General features: G+C 43.1%; 1 protein-coding gene across 7 annotated transcripts in view; it reads left to right on the plus strand.

Annotated features, from left to right (window-relative positions):
• Window positions 1-19,665, plus strand: part of TLN2 (talin 2) — a 456,511-nt gene that overhangs the window by 298,762 nt on the left and 138,084 nt on the right. For all 7 annotated transcript variants that reach the window (XM_050797236.1, XM_050797240.1, XM_050797238.1 and 4 more), the window contains 8 exons: window positions 31-186; window positions 5,987-6,088; window positions 7,460-7,536; window positions 10,703-10,883; window positions 11,774-11,887; window positions 14,140-14,248; window positions 15,014-15,222; window positions 15,761-15,859. In XM_050797236.1, the coding sequence (XP_050653193.1) occupies window positions 31-186; window positions 5,987-6,088; window positions 7,460-7,536; window positions 10,703-10,883; window positions 11,774-11,887; window positions 14,140-14,248; window positions 15,014-15,222; window positions 15,761-15,859 (1,047 nt within the window). The remainder of the gene's footprint in view (window positions 1-30; window positions 187-5,986; window positions 6,089-7,459; window positions 7,537-10,702; window positions 10,884-11,773; window positions 11,888-14,139; window positions 14,249-15,013; window positions 15,223-15,760; window positions 15,860-19,665) is intronic.

A 19,665-nucleotide genomic window follows, 5' to 3' on the forward strand; every position in this document is an offset into this window, starting at 1 on the left:
AGCACTGACTCTTGGTATCTCCTGTTTCAGGAAAAGATGAAAGGCAAGAACAAGCTGGTGCCTCGCCTGCTGGGGATCACCAAAGACTCGGTGATGCGCGTGGATGAAAAGACCAAGGAGGTGCTGCAGGAGTGGCCCCTCACCACCGTCAAGCGCTGGGCAGCCTCACCCAAGAGCTTCACACTGGTAGGGACTGGCAGAGGGCAAGAAGAGCACTAGCGTGGCCTCGGGTGATATTGTGGGAACAGGAGAAAGACCAGATTGTTGCCCATTGGGTTTCTCTGGCCTTGGAGAGCCAGCATGGAGTGAGGAAGAAGGTGCAAGCCCATGGGCAGGGAAGGGGATGGGTCCAGAAGTAAAAGAGAGGTCAGCAAGCCTGGGTTTCTTCAAGCACCGCTCCTTCTCTGCACTCTGCATAAGTCAGCCTCTAGTTCATTATCTAGAAAAAGCCACTCACCCAGATGATTCTCAGTTCTGTGTTCCTGATGACATCCCTAGCATATACTGAAAGGAAACTTTTAGTGCTCTGACACACAAAGGCCCCCTCTCTATTTTATATTTTCCTAAGCGTTGTGATTATCTTGCTGAGGATGTTTTCTCAGCCTGCCTAGAAAGACAGCATAGTACACAGTGGAAATAACGTGGACTTTAGGATAGTATTATTATAGAAATCCAGTTTGTCGGCCGGGCGCGGTGGCTCAAGCCTGTAATCCCAGCACTTTGGGAGGCCGAGGCGGGCGGATCACAAGGTCAGGAGATGGAGACCACAGTGAAACCCCGTCTCTACTAAAAATACAAAAAAAATAGCCGGGCGCGGTGGGCGGGCGCCTGTAGTCCCAGCTACTCAGGAGGCTGAGGCAGGAGAATGACGGGAACCCGGGAGGCGGAGCTTGCAGTGAGCCGAGATCGCGCCACTGCACTCCAGCCTGGGCAACAGCGTGAGACTCCGTCTCAAAAAAAAAAAAAAAGAAATCCAGTTTGTCATTTCCCAGCTCTGTGACCTTGTTCAAGTTACCTTTCCTCTCTGAGCCTTAATTTCTTCAGCTATAAAATGGTGATAGTCATGCCTACAGAGCTGCTAGGATTGAATAAGATGAAGATGATAAGATGCTTAGTGTAAAATTTATGGAAAGTAGTGAGAATATGTTTGTTTCAGGTCTTCAGACCTCTGAATTCTTCCTCTTGATTTCAATATTTGTTGTTAGCAGCGTAATAACTCTATGCCTTAACTATAGCCGCATTTACTTGTGAAACACAATAGGACAGGTAGTTGGTAGGGCAAGTTGTACAATAAGAAAAATCAAAAAGTGCTAGAATTTGTCAATTTCTTAAGACTCCTGAAGTCTCTAGTGAATGCTTGAAATATCACCTCTTATCTATGCAAGATATCATAATAGGACATCAAAAAAAAAAAAAAAAAAAACTATGTAAAGAAGGGACCATAGAAGAAGTCATTAGTTATCTAATTTGACTATAGATTGTTAGGTTCCTGCCAATTAGAAGGAATCATCAGAAAACATACCTTCTATCCTCCTGTAGCTGTAACAGCTGTGCCTGTATGGCCCTCAAAAGATGAATGTTCCTACTTAGCTGTGTCCTAACCTTGCATTGCAGGAAGTCATGGATAATTTCTAAATTAGAAAAATCAAGAAATCAATATAAATATATTATTTAGAAATACTAGAAGAAACCGCCGAAACAGTTGAAAGTGGTTACCTTTGGAGGAGTATGTGGTAGAAAGTGAATATGAGAATGTGTAGGACAGGGAACAACTGTGTTTTGTTTTACATCTTTTAATACTATTGGTCTTTTTAAACTAGATCCAAGTATTTATTGCAAACAAAAATTTGGCCAGGCGCGGTGGCTCACGCCTATAATCCCCGCACTGTGGGAGGCCGAGGCGGGCAGATCATGAGGTCAGGAGATCGAGACCATCCTGGCTAACACAGGATGAGAAACCCCATCTCTACTAAAAATACAAAAAATTAGCTGAGCGTGGTGGCGGGCGCCTGTAGTCCCAGCTACTCAGGAGGCTGAGGCAGAAGAATGGCACGAACCCAGGAGGCAGAGCTAGCAGTGAGCCGAGATCACACCACTGCACTCCAGCCTGGGTGACAGAGCGAGACTCCGCCTCAAAAAAAAAAAAAAAAAAAAATAAATAGTTATGATAACCTCATTAACTACCTCAGGCAAAAGAGAGCACATCAGTATTTTGATTAAAGCCTAACGTTGCATAATGCATAACGCATATAATGCATAATGCGTATAAGTTCATTATATGTAGTGATTTTTTTCCTTCCTATTCCTAGCCTTTATTTAATTTCCAAGTGTTTGGAGGTTTTTCTGCTGTCTTTCTACTATTGATTTTTTAGTTTGATTCCATTATGGTCAGAGAGCATACTCTGTATGATTTCAGTCCTTTTGAAATTTTAAGGTTTGTTTTTATATCCCAGGATATCATTTTTGGTGAGTGTTCTATGAGTACTCAAAAAGAACATATATTCTGCTGTTATCATGTGAAGTGGGCTCTGTAAATACCAGTTAGATCCCTATTAGTTGATGGTGGTGTTCCAGTCTTTTGAATGAATATCTTTGTTAATTTTCTGTCTGGCAGTTTTCTCAGTTGCCGAGAGTGGGGTTCTTAACAATAATTGTGGATTTTTCTACTTTTTCTTTCAGCTCTCAGTTTTTGTTTCATGTAATTTGAAGCTTTGTTGTTTGGTGCCTGTACATTTAATCCTACATCTTAATGGAGAAGTTGTTTTATCATTATGTAATGTTCTTTTCTGTTAGTAATTTTTGTTTTGCTCTGAAGTCTACTGTATCTAATGTTAACACAGCCACCAATGCTTTTTATAAAACTAATGTGGGCATGATATATCTTTTTCCGTCGTTTTATTTTCAACCTGCATATATTGTTATATTTGAAATGAATTTCTTGTAGAGAGCATAATTAGTTGGGTTATGTATTTTTTTAATCCATTCTATCTCTTTTAATTGGTATATTTACACTACATTTAAGCTAATTATTGATATATTAGGACCCAAGTCTATCATTTTGTAGTTTTTCTGTTTGTCCCCTTTGCTTCTCTCTCTCTCTCTCTCTTTTTTTTTTTTTTTTGCCTTTTCTGTGGGTTACTTGGACACTTTTTAGAGTTTCAGTTTGCTTTGTATGTTACATTTTGAGCATATCACTTAGTGTGTGTGTTACATTTTGAGCATATCTCATTGGTTATTCTAGATATTACCATGTGCATATAAAATTAAACATAGCCTACTGGTACTGGCTTTTCCCCTTTAAGTGAAGTGTAGAAACCTTACTTCCATTTAGGTCTTTTTACCTACCCACTCCCCACACTTTTTTTTTTTTTTTTTGAGACGGAGTCTGGCTCTGTCGCCCAGGCTGGAGTGCAGTGGCCGGATCTCAGCTCACTGCAAGCTCCGCCTCCCGGGTTCACGCCATTCTCCTGCCTCAGCCTCCCGAGTAGCTGGGACTACAGGCGCCCGCCACCTCGCCTGGCTAGTTTTTTGTATTTTTTTTAGTAGAGACGGGGCTTCACCGTGTTAGCCAGGATGGTCTCGATCTCCTGACCTCGTGATCCACCCATCTCGGCCTCCCAAAGTGCTGGGATTACAGGCTTGAGCCACCACGCCCGGCCCTCCCCACACTTTTTGAGTATAATTATTTAAATATTTTTTCTGCATACATGTAAGATGGTTATTTTGTCTATAACCACATAAGATGGTGTTACAGCTTCCGCTTTGAACAGAAAATGTGATGAAAGAAACTCATGAAGTGAAGAACAGTCTATTACATTTCCCTTTATTTTTATCTACCCCATTGTTCTTCTTGCCTTTCTGAAGTTCCCAGCCTCCTTCTGTTATCATTTTGTGTTTGGAGAACTTCCTTTAGCTATTTGTTAAGGGTACATCTGCTAGCAACAAATTCTCATAGTGTTTTCTTCCTCTGAGAACGTTATTATTTCCCCTTCATTCATGAAGGATAATTTGCCAGGTACAGCATTTGGGATTGACAGTTCCTTTCTTTTAGCATCTGAAACATGTCATGCCACTTCTTTCTTACCTCCATGATTTCTAATGAGAAATTTGCTGTCATTCAAGTTAGTGTCAATTTGTAGGTAATATGGCATTTTTCTGTGGCTGTTTTTAAGATATTTTTATCTCTGGTTTTCAAAATTCTTGGTATGGGCTTCTTAAGATTTCTTCTGTTTGGAGTTCACTCAGCTTCTTGAATTTGTGGGTTTAAGTTTTCATGATTTGGGGGAGTTTTCAGTCATTATTTCTTCAAATGCTTTATTTTTATCCAACATTGTCCTCTCCTGTTATTCTGATGATATTATTGTTAGATCTTTTGTTACTGTCCTGTAGATCCCTGAAGCTCTGTTTTTTAGTTTATTTTCTCTATGTTGTTCAGATTGACTAAATGCTGTTGATCTGTTTTCAGGTTTACTGATTTTATTTTTTATTAGCTCCACACTACTATTGAGTCTTAACCTGTGAGTTGTAAAATTTTGGTTATTGCCTTTTTCAGTTCTTCTTTTATACTTTCCATTTGGTTCCTTTTTATGACTTCTGTTTCTTTGTTGGAACTTTTTATTCTTTAAAATTTGCTGCAAGAGAATTTGCAGTTTATTGTGAAGCATTTTTATGATGGTTGCTTTAAAATCCTTAGAATTCCAATATCTGATTTATTTCAGTATTGGCATGAGTTGATTGTCTATCATTCATATTGTGGTTGTCCTGGCTCTTGATATGAATATTTATTTTTTAAAAAACATCCTAGACATCTTGGTTATTAGGAGACTTTTTTTTTTTTTTTTTAAAGACAGTCTCTCACTCTGTCGCCCAAGCTGGAGTGTAGTGGTGTGATCATAGCTCACCTCTTGGTCTCAAGCGATCCTCCTCCCTCAGCCTCTTGAGCTGAAACTGCAGGCTCATGCCACTATGCCTGGCTAATTAAAAAAAGAAAAAAAAATTTATAGGGGTGAAGTCTCACCATGTTGCCCAAGCTGGTCTTGAACTCCTGGGCCCAAGTGATCCTCTCGCCTCAACCTCCCAAAGTGGTGGGATCACAGGTATGAGCCACTGTGCCCAGCCTATCAGGAGACTTTTGATCTTACTGAAATATTCTATGTTAGCAGGTGGCCACTTTGTTCAGGTTCAGTGTGTAGTGTTCTGGCCTACTTTTGTGGGCTTAAGTTGCAATGACAATTTTATTCTCTGAGCCCTTTCAGTGCCATTCTGGGCTGATTTTTTCTTTTGACACTAAGGTTCCTGCTCAAACCCTGTTGGTTCTGTTGATCAAGGCAGAAGACACTTCCCTGGGCTACCTGCTATTGCTGGGTGACCTTCATTGCAGGAACCAGAAGGCACTGGGTCTGAGTCTCTTTAAGCCACTGGCTGGAGGGCAGGGAGACACAGGGCTTTACTGTGCCTGCTGCAGCAAAAGGATCAGACCATCCACCTGCCTGGGTTGTGGAAAAGGGCCTGAGAGGGTCTGAGGTTTCACTGCTCTGCAGCTTCCGGTGAATGTCAGCCCAGGTTGTTAAGCTGGAGTTGGAGCTCCTGACTACTTCCCCAAATTAGTCTCTGTTGGGCTCCCCTTCTCCTGGTTCTTTGACTAAAAGCATGCTTTTCAGGAACTGCCTGTTGGAGGTTCCAATGTTCAGGCCTCTACAGCTCTTAGTCTTGCGGGTATATGGGATAGGAAAGAAAACCCAAGAACTGAACCACATTGTGGTTTTACATGTTCTGAGGCCCCCAACCAGTTCATCTTTTCAGTTTTGAGAGCTCTTTTACCATTGTTGAATATTGTTCAATAAATTTTAGGGTATTCGTTTGTATTTAGAGAGAAGGAGCAGGGGAAATGAAGTCTATGTCATATTGTTCTAGAGCTGGACCTCCTAGCCTTTAAAATGCTGATATATCTGATTTAGCTGTATTTCCTCCAATGCTGTCTTTTCAGGATTTTGGGGAGTATCAGGAAAGCTACTATTCAGTACAAACCACCGAGGGAGAGCAGATATCGCAGCTGATTGCAGGCTACATTGACATCATCCTGAAAAAGGTATTTTGTATTGATGCAAATTGGAAAAGCAAGACCGCTTTATTAAAAGGCTCGGTTTCGATGGTGTGGGTACCTTGAAAAAAAAAAGCCCTTTTAAAAAATACTCGAGGCCAGGCACAGTGACTCATGCCTGTGATCCAACACTTTGGGAGGCCGAGGCGGGAAGATCACCTGAGGTCAGGTGTTAGAGACCAGTCTGGCCAACATGGTAAAACCCCGTCTCTACTAAAAATACAAAAAAAATTAGCCAGGCATGAGTGCCTGTAATCCCAGTTACTTGGGAGGCAGAGGCAGGAGAATCGCTTGAACCCAGGAGGCGGAAGTTGCAGTGAGCTGAGATCACGCCACTGTACTCCAGCCTGGTTGACAGAGCAAGACTCTGTCTCAAAGAAAACACAAAACAATAAAACTTGATTTACTAATTTCATCTTTAATCACTAATTAAGTATGAGATCTTTGACCTCAAGATCCTATGAGAATTCCTGATTTTTCTGTAGCATAAATTTGTATCATTTACTACCAGGCAGTGAACAATAGCATGTCACTTAGCTAATGAATGAGCCTGGCACCCCTCAGCATCTTCCTTTCCACGTAGCTGTACTGTGCTTTTCAGCCTCTGTGGAAACTTGGATTGAGGGGCTAAAAATGATCTTTGCAGTTTTCATGTCTTTGGTTTTTTTTTAAACAAATGTGACGGGGTTATATGCCATAGTAGTATACAGAAAAACAGATTTCTTAAGGTTTCAAGATACAGCCCATTAAAAAAACAAGTTTTAATAGAATGTTAATATGTGCATCTTGATTTTTTACTATGTAAAATTAAAGTCTGTGCAATAAATACATGACATTTAACTATATATTAAATAATATATTTCTCTTATTATTATGCTTTTGTTCATCCATCACTTACTAAATATCCAGTATAAAGAATTTTGAGTAAACTTCAACACTTTCACTTGTGTCCCTTCAAAATGTTTTTTTAAAAGGTCCTTGTATGAAGACCTGCTGATTTTCTTTTCTCTCTTTTCTTTTTTTTTTTTCTTTGAGACAGAGTCTTGCTCTGTCACCCAGGCTGGAGTGCAGAGGCACAGTCTCGGCCCACTGCAACCTCCGCCTCTGAGTTCAAGCAATTCTCCTGCCTCAGCCTCTGGTGTAGCTGGGATTACAAGCTCCTGTCACCATGCCAGGCTGGTTTATGGTTTTTTTTTTTTTTTAAAGAGACGGAGTTTCACCATGTTGACCAGGTTTGTCTCGAACTCCTGACCTCAAGTGATCCGCCCGCCTCAGCTCCCAAAGTGCCTGGATTACAGGTGTGAGCCACTGTGCCTGGCCTGGGTTTCATTTTTGCATTTTGTTTTATTGCATTTCCAGAAACAAAGTAAAGATCGATTTGGACTAGAAGGTGATGAGGAGTCAACCATGTTAGAAGAGTCCGTTTCCCCAAAAAAGTAAGTATTATGAAGAGCACTAGAGCACCACCTTCTCCCTAGACAGGCAGGTTTCCTCTTGCCAGCTTGGAGCCTGCTGCTCTGAAGCCTGTCACCTGGAGAAGATGACAGCAGATGATATAGTTGAATCTTCTTCAAGCATGGTCCCCAGACCAGCAGCATTGAAGTGGCAAATGTCTCATGAGGGAGGCTGAGGATTTTAGGGAAACATTGACCAAAGTGTGGCGTTTAACTGTGTCTTTTGAGGCAGTAAGTGTTCATGAGTCCTGTTCCGCATTTCTGATTTAAATCTCATGATCGAATCATACCATCAGAAGGTCAGAGGATGAGCCTCTGTGTTTGATTCTGGCCCCTTTTGTGGGAGGAGAGAGTGTAGCCAGTGGAGGAGTTATAGTGAAGCACTGCTGCATGCCACGCTTGTCTCGAGTGCTGTGAGGTAGCGTAGTACAGGCGAGTGGTTAAGAGCATGGAAACTCGTCCTGGGCTCAAATCTGGGGTCTGTGTTTCACTGTGTGGCCCTGGGGAAGTTACTGAATTCTCTTCTGGCATGATCTCATCTATAAAGTGGGGATAATGATATTACCACCTAAGTAGGTTTTATTTCCATGGTAGTTACTAATAAAGCACATAAAACAATGCCTGGAACATAGCACTTGCTATTATAACTATCATCCTCACAATCATTATTTTAAATTCACAGTGTTCTCAATTTAGCGCCATTTGTAGATGAGGAGATAGATTTATTAAAATTAAGTAACATCTAATAAATGTTTTTTATGGGGAACCTATACAAACATCCCTTTTATATTAATAGAGCAATGTAATGACTGTTCTTTATTCTTTAGTGTGTGTATCTGACATTCTGTCTCATTTGGAATTCCAATAACAGCTCCCTATGCAAAAGGGAGGCCAAGTGCTATCATTCCCAGTCCACAGATAAGGAAACTGAAGCTCATGAAAGTTAGTTGAGATATACATATGTGGTAGAGTCAGGACTCAGATTCAGATCTTGCAATGTTTCCCATAGTATGCTGCTAGAAAGTTCTAGCATCTTCCAGTCCATTAAACTTGCTTAGCTATAGTAGTTTCTCTAACATTTTCACCCTTGCTGCCAGTTTCTCACAATTTGCTTCCTAATCACCCAGAAGGTGTTTTTCCATTTGTCCCCACTAGTATGCAAGTTAGAACCAAACTTGATATGATGTGTTTCTAGTACTTGCCACCCTTGGGCAGAGCACCTTAAGTCCTTGGAATTATTCATGGCCATTGGATGTAAATTAGTGAGCTAGTGCTCTCTGACAGGGTGATCTGCTTCACTTCAGAGGACTCTGCTGTGCTTTGCTTCCCATAGGAGCAGCCCAGTAAGTGTCTGAGCCCAGAGGTCTGGGACCTTCCCCTGCCTGGTACCACTGTAGCCTCCTCCACTGCCCACGGCATCACTGTGGGGTCTGATCAAGGCAAGCAGAAAGAATGGTCAGGATGGTCCCCATCTCTAGACCTTCCACTTCTTCCTGTGTTGGTCCTTGGCTGAGATCTCAGAATGCAACTGACTTCTCACTGGAGCCTCCAGACCCACCTTCCCTAGTCTCTCACCACCCCACCCCTAGACTGCAGTGTTTCTCCATGGATGCCTAATGCTTGGGATCCCAGCATGGCTATCGAGCCTTGCCCTGCGCAACAGGGAGTGATCTGTGATGGTGCGAGGGCCCTGGGACAGAGGCCCCTGTCTCTTCATGCAGCTGCACCTCCACCTTCCTTCTACCTCACAACACACACACATGCTGTCTGTGGGTTTGTCTGCTGGGCTTCTGAGGAACATACACCACCCTCAGACTTCTTACCTTTAGACGATCTGCATCCTTTGCACTTATTCTTCATTCTAAGACAATATAAAGTAAACAGTGCAATTTTTTGGCTGAGCTCTGTGGCTCACTCCTGTATTCCCAGCACTTTGGGAGGCCGAGGCGGGTGGTTCACCTGAGGTCGGGAGTTCGAGACCAGCCTGGCTAATATGATGAAACCTTGTCTCTACTAAAAATACAAAAAATTAGCCAGGCATGGTGGCAGGCGCTGGTAATCCCAGCTACTTGGGAGGCTGAGGCAGGAGAATAACTTGAACCCGGGAGGTGGAGGTTGCAGTGAGCCGAAATCGCGCCACTGTGCTCCGGTCTGCATGACAAGAGTGAAACTCTGTCTCAAAAAAAAAAAAAAATTAAAAATGCAATTTTTCCATTAGATACCTTAAGAGTCTTCCCAATATTTAGCTGAAAGCATTTGTGGAAGGTGCCAAAGCCTCACGTGGTCAAGGCTCTAGAGGCAGTGAAACATCCTCTGTGGTCAGTGGTGGTGGGCCTGACGGAGGGAGCTAAGCTGTGGGAGATTTTCCCCTAGCTTCATTTCCACATTTCCCCTTTCAAGCTGCAGATACATCATCTGTATCTCTGATGCTTGGAATGGAACCTGGCAGAAGGTTGATACTTGTTTAGTGAATGTTCTTTCAGGTATGATTTACCAAAAATGATATATCAACATATCAAAACATTCACTTAAAACCTGGGACATCATTATTATAGGAATCTCTGTGTTGTTGTTGTCATTTTTTCTTCTTGAGACAGAGTCTTACTCTGTTGCCCAGGCTGGAGTACAGAGGCATGATCATAGCTCACTGCAGCCTCTGGCTCCTGGGCTCAGGTGATCCTCCCACCTCATCCTCTTGAATAGCTAGGACTGTAGGCATGTACCACCACTCCAGGCTAAGTTTTTGAATTTTTTGTAGAGATGAGGTCTCATATGTTCAGGCTGGTCTTGAACTCCTGACTTCAAGGAATCCTCCCCGCTTGGCCTCCCAAAGGGCTGGGATTACAGGGGTGAGATACTGCACCCAGCCTTGTTTTCTTAATAACAACTAATTGCATAATATCATAAGTCTATTAAGTGGATAAATTGGGAGTAATTATTTACATTACTTATCGTGAAAGGATTCATCTCAGAGCTCTGCTAAGTATTGTGATGCCACTTCTTCATTCCTGCTTCTCTGTCTGTATGTGCCTCTTTAAATTGGCCTTCACAGCATAAAGCAGGGAACATACGTGACATCTGTGGGGTCTCTTCATTGCACTCCACATGGGTGGCGTCCTTACAGTGACCAAACCACTTTTCCCGGCAGGTCCACCATCTTGCAGCAGCAGTTCAACCGGACCGGGAAGGCAGAGCACGGCTCAGTGGCGCTGCCGGCCGTGATGCGCTCGGGCTCCAGCGGGCCTGAGACCTTCAACGTTGGCAGCATGCCTTCGCCACAGCAGCAGGTCATGGTTGGGCAGATGCACCGAGGCCACATGCCGCCACTGGTGAGGCTTCCTGTGCTCCTCCCCCGCTGGTTAGTCTGCTGCCTCCGGCATGCAGGGTGGACACCAGCGGTGGTGATGGGCTGAGTGTTGGAACTCTCTCTAGTTCCCGGCTGAATCATGCCTCGTTCAGCTGTGCATTTTTTAAATAGGATGACTCGGATCACTGCCTGTTTGGTATCGGAGGTGTCCTCTGTGACTGGAAAATTGGGGAGCTCTCAACATGACTTTTGATACAGGGGCAGAACCCTGCTCCCATGTCCTGGCAGCACGAAGCTGATTGGTCCAGATACACCTAGGAAAGGCTGAGAAGTAGACCAGGTTTTTAGCAATCTTGAGGTTTCACCCTGGGAGTCATTGATTGCTTTCCACTGTGCTGGTCTGTCTGGCTCGGTGCCTCTGAGGCTGGCCTTGGGACTGACTCTCTTGCTATTGGACGAGAACTTTTTGAAAGCTCAGGAGCAACACTTGTCTCTGAAAAAGCATGTTGACCGTAGATTTAGGTGGAGTCCTTAAGCATCTATCAGGAAGCATTCTCATTTAACACCCACATGTTTCCTGTGCATGAGGAGGTCCTCGGTACTCAAAGACTGGATCACCTCAGTTCCCCTGCAAGGACTCTTATGAGCCTTCTTGTCAGCTAATTAAGCTCTTCACACACCTCTGATTATAATCCCTCCATGGCAATCACCTTCATTTTGTGTTCTATTAATATAGTGCAGTATCTATTTCTGGCCTCCAGGTTGAAATGGGAGATAGTTCAGGCGCTTGTTGAGATGTGGCCTGGGCTGCTTTGTCTCGAGCGCAGAGTTCTGTTTTGCTTTGTTTTGCATAAAGGGCCATGTCAGTCCCAGGAGTGTGGGATGACAGCTTTGTTTCATCTGCCTTTGCAGACCTCAGCCCAGCAGGCCCTGATGGGGACGATCAACACAAGCATGCATGCCGTCCAGCAGGCCCAGGATGACCTCAGTGAGCTCGACTCGCTGCCACCTCTCGGCCAGGATATGGTAAATACTGTTGAGTGGTTTTCATGCCGAGTCTCTGTCCTGGCAGAAAGCAGTGTTATGCACTCTGTCAGGATTCATCTAGGTAAATTTCTATCTCTAGGTGAAATGGAAACCCATGATTTTTTCAGGATCTTGAGACTTTGTCTCTCAGTTGCACCCATAGGAGGAGAAAATCATAGAGTACTGCAGGCTTTTGGCAGTACCATGGGAGGGCAGAGAACTTGGACCCTAGGATCCTGCGACCTGGGTTCAAACCCCAGCTCCAGTACTGGCTGTGTGAATCTGGGCTACTTGCCTTCTCTAATCCTCCTCTTTGTCATCTGTAAATAGAGTTGTTGTGAAGCTGCAATGATCTAATCACCTGTAGAGTTCTTAGCATGGCCCCTAGCACGTAGTAAGAGCTCAGTAAGCATTAGCTGTTGGTTAGTTTTATCGCTACCAGTGGTTCTCAAACTGTAGCATATGTCAGCATCATCTGAAGGGCCTATTAAAACACACATTGCTGGACTCTCCCCCCATTTTTTTTTGTTTTGTTTTTGGTTTTGGATCTTGGGTAGGGCCTGAGATTTTGCATTTCCAGCAAGATCTCCGGTGATGCCAGCGCTGCGTGTCTGGGGACTGTGCTTTGAGAAGCACTGGCTTACTACCATTGAGCTTTTCAGCAAGGTGGGTGATTAACCCAGAGATCTTCCTGTAGCTACTGCTGCATAAAATCTTCCAACTCCTCACTGCTCAAATCGTGGTCCCAGGACCAGCAGTGTTGGCAATTCCCAGTGTCTTGTAAGAGGTGCAGAATCTTGGGCCTTCCCCAGCCCACTCAAACAGAATCTGCATTTTAGCCAAGTTCCCAACTTCTTTGTGTGACCATTAAAGTTTGAGAAGCACCGGCTAGCACTGTCATTCTCAACCCTGCTTTGTATGTTAGAATCATCCGAGGAACTTTAAAAACAAAGCCCAAAGCACCAGCTCTGACCAAATAAATCGATGTTTCTGTGGGTGGAGCCTGAGAATCAGTGGTTTTTATTCTCACCAGCTGATTCTAATGGCCAGTCAGGGTTGACAACCACTGTTGTAGGACTGACTGGTGCCATCACAGGGGCCAGAACCAAGATACAGTCTGTAGTCTCATCTTGTCCTGCCAGGATAACTGCCCTCCAAGTTCTCCCAGAATGCTGAGTCTTTCATTTGCACATTTGTGTGCGTGGAGGTTGCTGGTATCCTCGGTGCCATTTCTCCCAGGTACCTGAAGACAATAAACATTTTGCTTTGGGGAACTCCAGAGTAAAAACATGTATGGCAGATTCCCATATCCAGTATAATTGGGAGGTAGAGTTTTAAAATATTTAAGATTTAACATTCCTCTTTCACCAGTTTTCAAAGATTTAGAATGCAATAAATTATTTTTAGTGCTAGTCACATCCTGAACATAGATGAATATTTTTGGGATATTTTGGGAAGCAGATGAGCACCTTACTGCAGGGTCATCATTATCAAGATAAATGATCATTTATTAGGTAAGTTCATACCAGAAAATAGAGAACTTGCTATTTATAGGTTCAAATAAACATATAAAGTATAAGAGCTGGAAAGGTTTTTAAAAACCATTGAATTCCTACGGTAGAAAAAGTATAAGGCACAGGACCTGGATATGATTTGCCCAAGGTCCTATCACCTCCTAGTGGTAGATCTGGATCCAGAACAGGGGTCTCGACCCATCCCCTCATCTTACCAGGAAAGGTCTTACCATCTACATGAGCATGGCCTTTAGTCGTCTTCAAGGCGATGCATGTTGTAAGCAAGAGACATTTCCTACATTGACAGAGAACACCTATGAGCTGAAACACCCTCCTTCTCACCCTGCTCCCTGCAAAGCAAGGTGAAAATTAGCAACAACTATCAGTGCTAATGTGCAGTATTATTATGAAACATTGATTTTTCGCTTCTCGTTCTTTTTCAATTGAATTTTTCTAAATAAAGCCATGTGGAATTTTTCTCCCTAAGATCTTAAAAGTTAAAAACACAAACAACATAATTAATGTAAGACACAGGGAGAATTTGCACGGCATTGAGTATCTCCGAAGGAGCAAGAGGCCTGTTGAGGATACTGTTTAGGATAACTTAAGGGCCCTGTCGGCGTTGGCCTCATAAGAAGAATGTAGCCAAAATGCTGGTCTGATTTTATGGGGGGGCTTTTCCGGTCTCCTGGGTAATTCTGTGCTGTGATTGTGTTGTGCCGTTGTCTGGCTTTGCAGGCATCTAGGGTATGGGTTCAGAACAAAGTCGATGAATCCAAACACGAAATCCATTCTCAAGTTGATGCTATCACGGCCGGAACGGCTTCGGTTGTTAACCTCACGGCGGGTAAGTCCCTTAAGATTTGTGCTGCATTGGAGTTTTGTTTAAAAGCTGTTTTTTTAATTTTAAAATATAAGTTATCTGTTGATTGAAACAATAGACTTCATATTATGAGAGGATAGTCTATTCTTAGGCGCTTTTCTCCCAGTGACCCAGGAGAGCGGGTAAGGAACATCTTATTGCTTTTTGCCTGTATCTTGCATCCTCATTAAAAAGCACCTATTCAGATCTTCTCATGGCTTGTCAGTGTGCTGGACATACTGCAAAGTCTATTGAGGCTACTTTCTCCCTTCTGGGCACCTACAGTTGGAAAATGGTTTTGAACGAACAGACCTGTCATGTGTGCCTTCACCCATCTTGTCCAGCAGTGGTCTCTTCTGGCACAGTGTGGCTCCCAGCCTTGCGCTCTCAGGGGAGAGCTGGGAACTTGCTCGGTTTCACCCTGCAGCGTATCCGCCTTTCAGGAGCAGAGTTGACCCCCTGAGCTGCTGACAGGGGCCTAATGGAAAAGGCTGTGAGATGCTGAGACATCCTTTGGGTTTTTAAAGGTGGTTGTACTCAGTATTTCAATGCTTGAGGCCTCCAGGCAAAAGGACCTTTCTGCAGTCACTGTGGAGACAGGGAGCAGGCCATCTCACTGTGCTCATGTGACGCTTGCTGTCTGACTCCTGCAGGATGGTGGGTGAGGAACTCCCGCCAGTGTGGGGTTTTGGAAATTCTCACCAGAACCATGTGCCCTCCTTCGATGGGGATGGTTCTTTTCTCTCCCAGGTGACCCTGCAGACACTGACTACACAGCTGTGGGATGTGCAATCACCACTATTTCTTCCAACCTGACGGAGATGTCCAAGGGTGTGAAGCTACTGGCCGCCCTCATGGATGATGAGGTGGGCAGCGGGGAGGACTTGCTCAGAGCTGCCAGGACCCTCGCTGGGGCAGTGTCAGACTTGCTGAAAGCTGTGCAGCCTACTTCTGGAGAGGTAAGCTCCAGAGGCACGCATCACTGGGGTTCTGATGGGATGGCTACATCTGCTGGGGGACCATGCGGCTCTTGCTTCCCCAGCTGTTCCTTGCATCCTGATGGGGTATGTTTCTCTCTGCAACTAAGAGCTCACCCACATTCAGGAGTGGTTGAGCTCTTAGTATAAAGGCCTCCCCATCAAGGGTACTTGAGTAGATGCAACCCCAGGAACTTAACACACAGGATTAACACACATTTAAGGGAAATATAAGTTTGCACCCTAATTTCCACGGAATGCGCATCACCTTCTTAACACCTGAACAAGGCTCACTAATGGGCCATTTCAAATCCACATACCTATTGCTGGTTTGTGAGACACCGGATGTTTCCTTGCACGGATTTCACCAGGATGTCTTCTATCCGGCAGACCACCTGAGATTCTCACTGATAGACAAAGGGAGCAAATTCTATGAGATTCTACTTCCTGTACTTCCATGTCTCATGGCACTGGAGGAAATGCGTTTTCTTTCCAATTAAGGTGTGTTCTTTGTTCACAGCCTCGACAGACAGTTTTGACTGCTGCTGGCAGCATCGGACAAGCCAGTGGGGATCTTCTGAGACAGATTGGAGAGAATGAGACTGATGAGCGATTCCAGGTAAGATATTTGCAGCCTTATAGTCATGGAAAGAAGTCTAAGTGATGGTCTTAGACCCCAGCAGGCAGAATGTAATATTTCAAAAGCTAACTACATTTTCTTTGAGATTGTCAAGAATGCGATTGAGATGTATTATGTTGGGAGTGAGGTCTTTTTGTGTTAGCAAAAAAAATTTTTTTTTAATAGGAAAACTCATTTCACTGACACCATGTTTCATCACTGTAAAGCACGTATGTAGCTTTCCTGATTTTTTTTTTTTTTAAATTAGAGTTTCACTCTGTCACCCAGGCTAGAGGGCAGTGGCATGATCTCGGCTCACTGCAACCTCTCTCTCCCGGGTTCAAGTGATTCTCCTGCCTTAACCTCCTGAGTAGCTGAGGTTACAGGCGCATGCCACCCCGCCCGGCTAATTTTTGTATTTTTAGTAGAGATGGGGTTTCACTGTGTTGATCAGGCTGGTCTCAAACTTCTGACCTCATGATCGGCCCGCCTCGGTCTCCCAAAGTGCTGGGATTACAGGCGTGAGCCACCACACGTGACCCTGATTATTATTTTTTTTTCCAATATGCTGGACATTCTTTAATCACAAGAAGGGAGGAAATATTAATAGTGTCATGAACTCCTGGTATCTGTCACCTAACCCCTGATTATCAGCGCCTGGCCAGTCTTATTTTACCTGTTTAGGAGAAGGGTTTAATGGCATCATTCTTGAGTCCTCATAAACATGAAAACCTATGTACTTCAACACACATACAGAGAGAGAGAGAGAATTTCCTTTGTACTCAGAGGTGGTTTGTTTTTTGTATCTTATCCAAAACCACAAGCGTGGCAGAGAAGTCTTTTTTGTGACCCTTCTTTTTCAGTACCAGGGCCATGTGCTGCTTGCCCTCTGGGGAGCAAGTGTCACCACTGTGTGCAGTATCACCTCACGGCAGCTCAGAAAGCATCAGGTATCTGCTCGTCTGCCTCCATCCCTGTCCCTCAAAGGGTGAGGCGCAGAGGCCTGCTGCTGGGGGAGTTCAGGCCAGCATGAGCTGCTTATGTGCTGGTGGGCCAGTGCCCTTTACTCCTCCTCCTAAGTCTCTAATTTTGCAAGTCATATATAAATATATCCTAATGAAATTGTTACTGTTCTAGCCCAGGTTCTCTGAAAGATGCCCTTTTCCAAATCTTGTGTCAAGTTCACTGTTTAGGATTCTACAGAATTTCATCGGCCTTCACTTGTTAAAATGTTTTTGAATTATGTATATAGTGAAATATTTGCTTAGAAGAAATCACAAAGAATTGCAAACTTATATAAACTCATACCACAAATATCACCAAGTCCAGAAAATAACACAATGTTTTTATTAACTACCTGACACCTCTCAATACCTTTCTTCCTGCATTTTTGACTTCATCTGTTTTGACCACCTCTTCATTTGACAATGATTTTATAATATGTTATAGACAGAACAAAAAGATGATTAGCTTTCTTCTGGCATTCAGGTTTCTTGCTTCATGGGTGGCAATTTCGCATGCCATTTTATCTAGAACTTCTAAATTTTATAAGCAAAAGATGTGTTAGTTAAACTAAGATGTGATCATGTATGTTGTGAGACATGAAATTTCAACCTTCATACATAGATGTGTTTGTTTCTCCTTCACTCTTCACATGCCTGTGGCACTGGGCTATGGGATTCACTTATATCCTGCAGTGCAATAAGACATTCGATGTACATTTATGTCATAATGGAGGGTGAGTTCGTATCATGGGCTGTAGGAATATTCCTGGAAGCCATTTCTACACTGAGATGGCCGGTCATAAGTTCCCTAGAATCAGAATGAACTGCACATCAATATATTCTGCTAAACCCAAGTTTATTGTGTCCCCATCCTGATTTCCCTTTCCATATCCCTAAACTTCTCTTGCATTGGCCTTTACTTTTTAAATTAGGGCAGGTAATTATTTGTAGGAAGGTACCCATTTAGGAACTTGGTAAATAGGAGATTCAGCTGTTGTTTTACTAGGCTTAATTATCTTGACATGGTCATTTACTTTCCCCAAAAGTATTAATATTATTGTTTTCTCCAAAGTGCCAAGGAAGGTTAAGGAGAAAGACAATTCTTCCTTAAAACATCGCATGCAACCTTGTATTTTTTAAAAGCTTTACCTGCCTCTCCCTGCTTTAGCAGATTATTTTCATTGTGTATGAATGTCAACCCTGCTTCCTAATGTTTGTTTCTATTCAGATGTGCAGAGGAAGTAGGTTCAGGTTCAGGGTGATAGTCCTACAGAGCTTTTGTTAGCAGGGACAGGCCTGACTTGAATGTTTTCAATTGTGTAAGCTCTCTAGGTAGAGACCAGGCCAGTAAGGTGATCCTGCAACCTCCTCCAGTTATGGGTAACTGACATTGGATTTCTTACTCTATTTTTCTGATTCTTGAGATCATATCTCAGAGCTTTTCTTGGGTTCTTAATGTACTGCATGTTCCCATAGTTAACAAAGATTTATTTTACACTGGCTGTATAATAGTGGTCTTGTTGAAAATTTTGACAAAGGCCTTGTCAGCAGCTATAGCTGTAGTATCACATTCTTTTTCTAACTGTATTTTTTTGGACAAAATTAATAAGAGGAACAGGATTTCTTTAAACAATTCTAACAAAGCCCTTTAGAACAATCATGATTCTATGTGACCAAATCCTGGCCCCCATCTGAAAAGATGAATTCATGTCAAGTGAGGGAATACCATGACCTACTTTGGAAAGTTATTTTTAAAAATCTTTTTATTAATTTGTGACATTCAAGCTGTGTTTTCACTGAGCATTGAGATAAATGTCCAGGAACTGTAACTTTGCCATAGTGGGAGCAATTCCTAAAAGTTGTATGGTAGACAAGTGCCAGTCAAATCCCAAAGGAATCTTCAGCTTTCAGCACCATGGGCTTTAATTATACCTGGGGTAGCCAGGAAACATCACAGACCTAAGAAAGACTGGAATAACCTGCTCCTTGAAGACCAGTTAGGTTTTGTCCATTTTAAAATCAGCTTACTTGATAGATTCATGGGTTTCTGTTTTAGCTGGATTGTATCTAGTCTTTGTTCTGTGTAAAACTGTGCAGGCTGAATATTATTTCCATTGTATCTTCTCATAAAATATCTCACTGTAAAGACACTGTGGGTGCCCTTTACATTTAGAATCAAATGTGGTCTTTATCATCTGATGAACTAATAAAGACTCCTGACCATATTTCCTTGAGGGGAAAAGCCTTGACATGTTTGTTCAAAGTAAAAATGGCTTGTATGTTTGGGAAGGCATTTCCAAGTCAAATAAACTACTTTCAGTATTAAAAGCAAAGAAGTAAATTAACTGTAACCGTGGTTATTCTTCAGGTCAAACAGATGGGTGGCAAATCTGGTAGGCTCAAAGGATTCTTCTTTCTGCAGGCAGAATGCGTAGTCATTGAGTTGAAACATAAACTGCTGTTTCAAGGCTCAGCGCTCCTTGCATCTTCAGTCAGACCGTCTTATAGCTAGTGTATTTATATAGGCTCTCTTTCTGCTTTCTGTCATAATTTAATTCCTACCCGGAAGGCTGCAGAACACTGAGAATAACTCATGTTCAGAGCATTTCTTGGCTCTTGAGCTGTAGGTATTGGTGCCAGCTATGTGTCTGTGCGCATCAAATGTTGCCCTCTGGAGGTAGAGCTATGGCTGAATTTCTGATGACGACTCAGATCTTTGGGCAAAGGAGAAATCCAGAAGATACATTTTCAAGTTGCAGTGGGGCATGATGACTTGGAGGCCATGAATTATAACTATGGCAC

This window comes from Macaca thibetana, chromosome 7 (genome assembly GCF_024542745.1).
Source record: "Macaca thibetana thibetana isolate TM-01 chromosome 7, ASM2454274v1, whole genome shotgun sequence".
In the NCBI taxonomy this organism is placed as follows: domain Eukaryota; kingdom Metazoa; phylum Chordata; class Mammalia; order Primates; family Cercopithecidae; genus Macaca; species Macaca thibetana.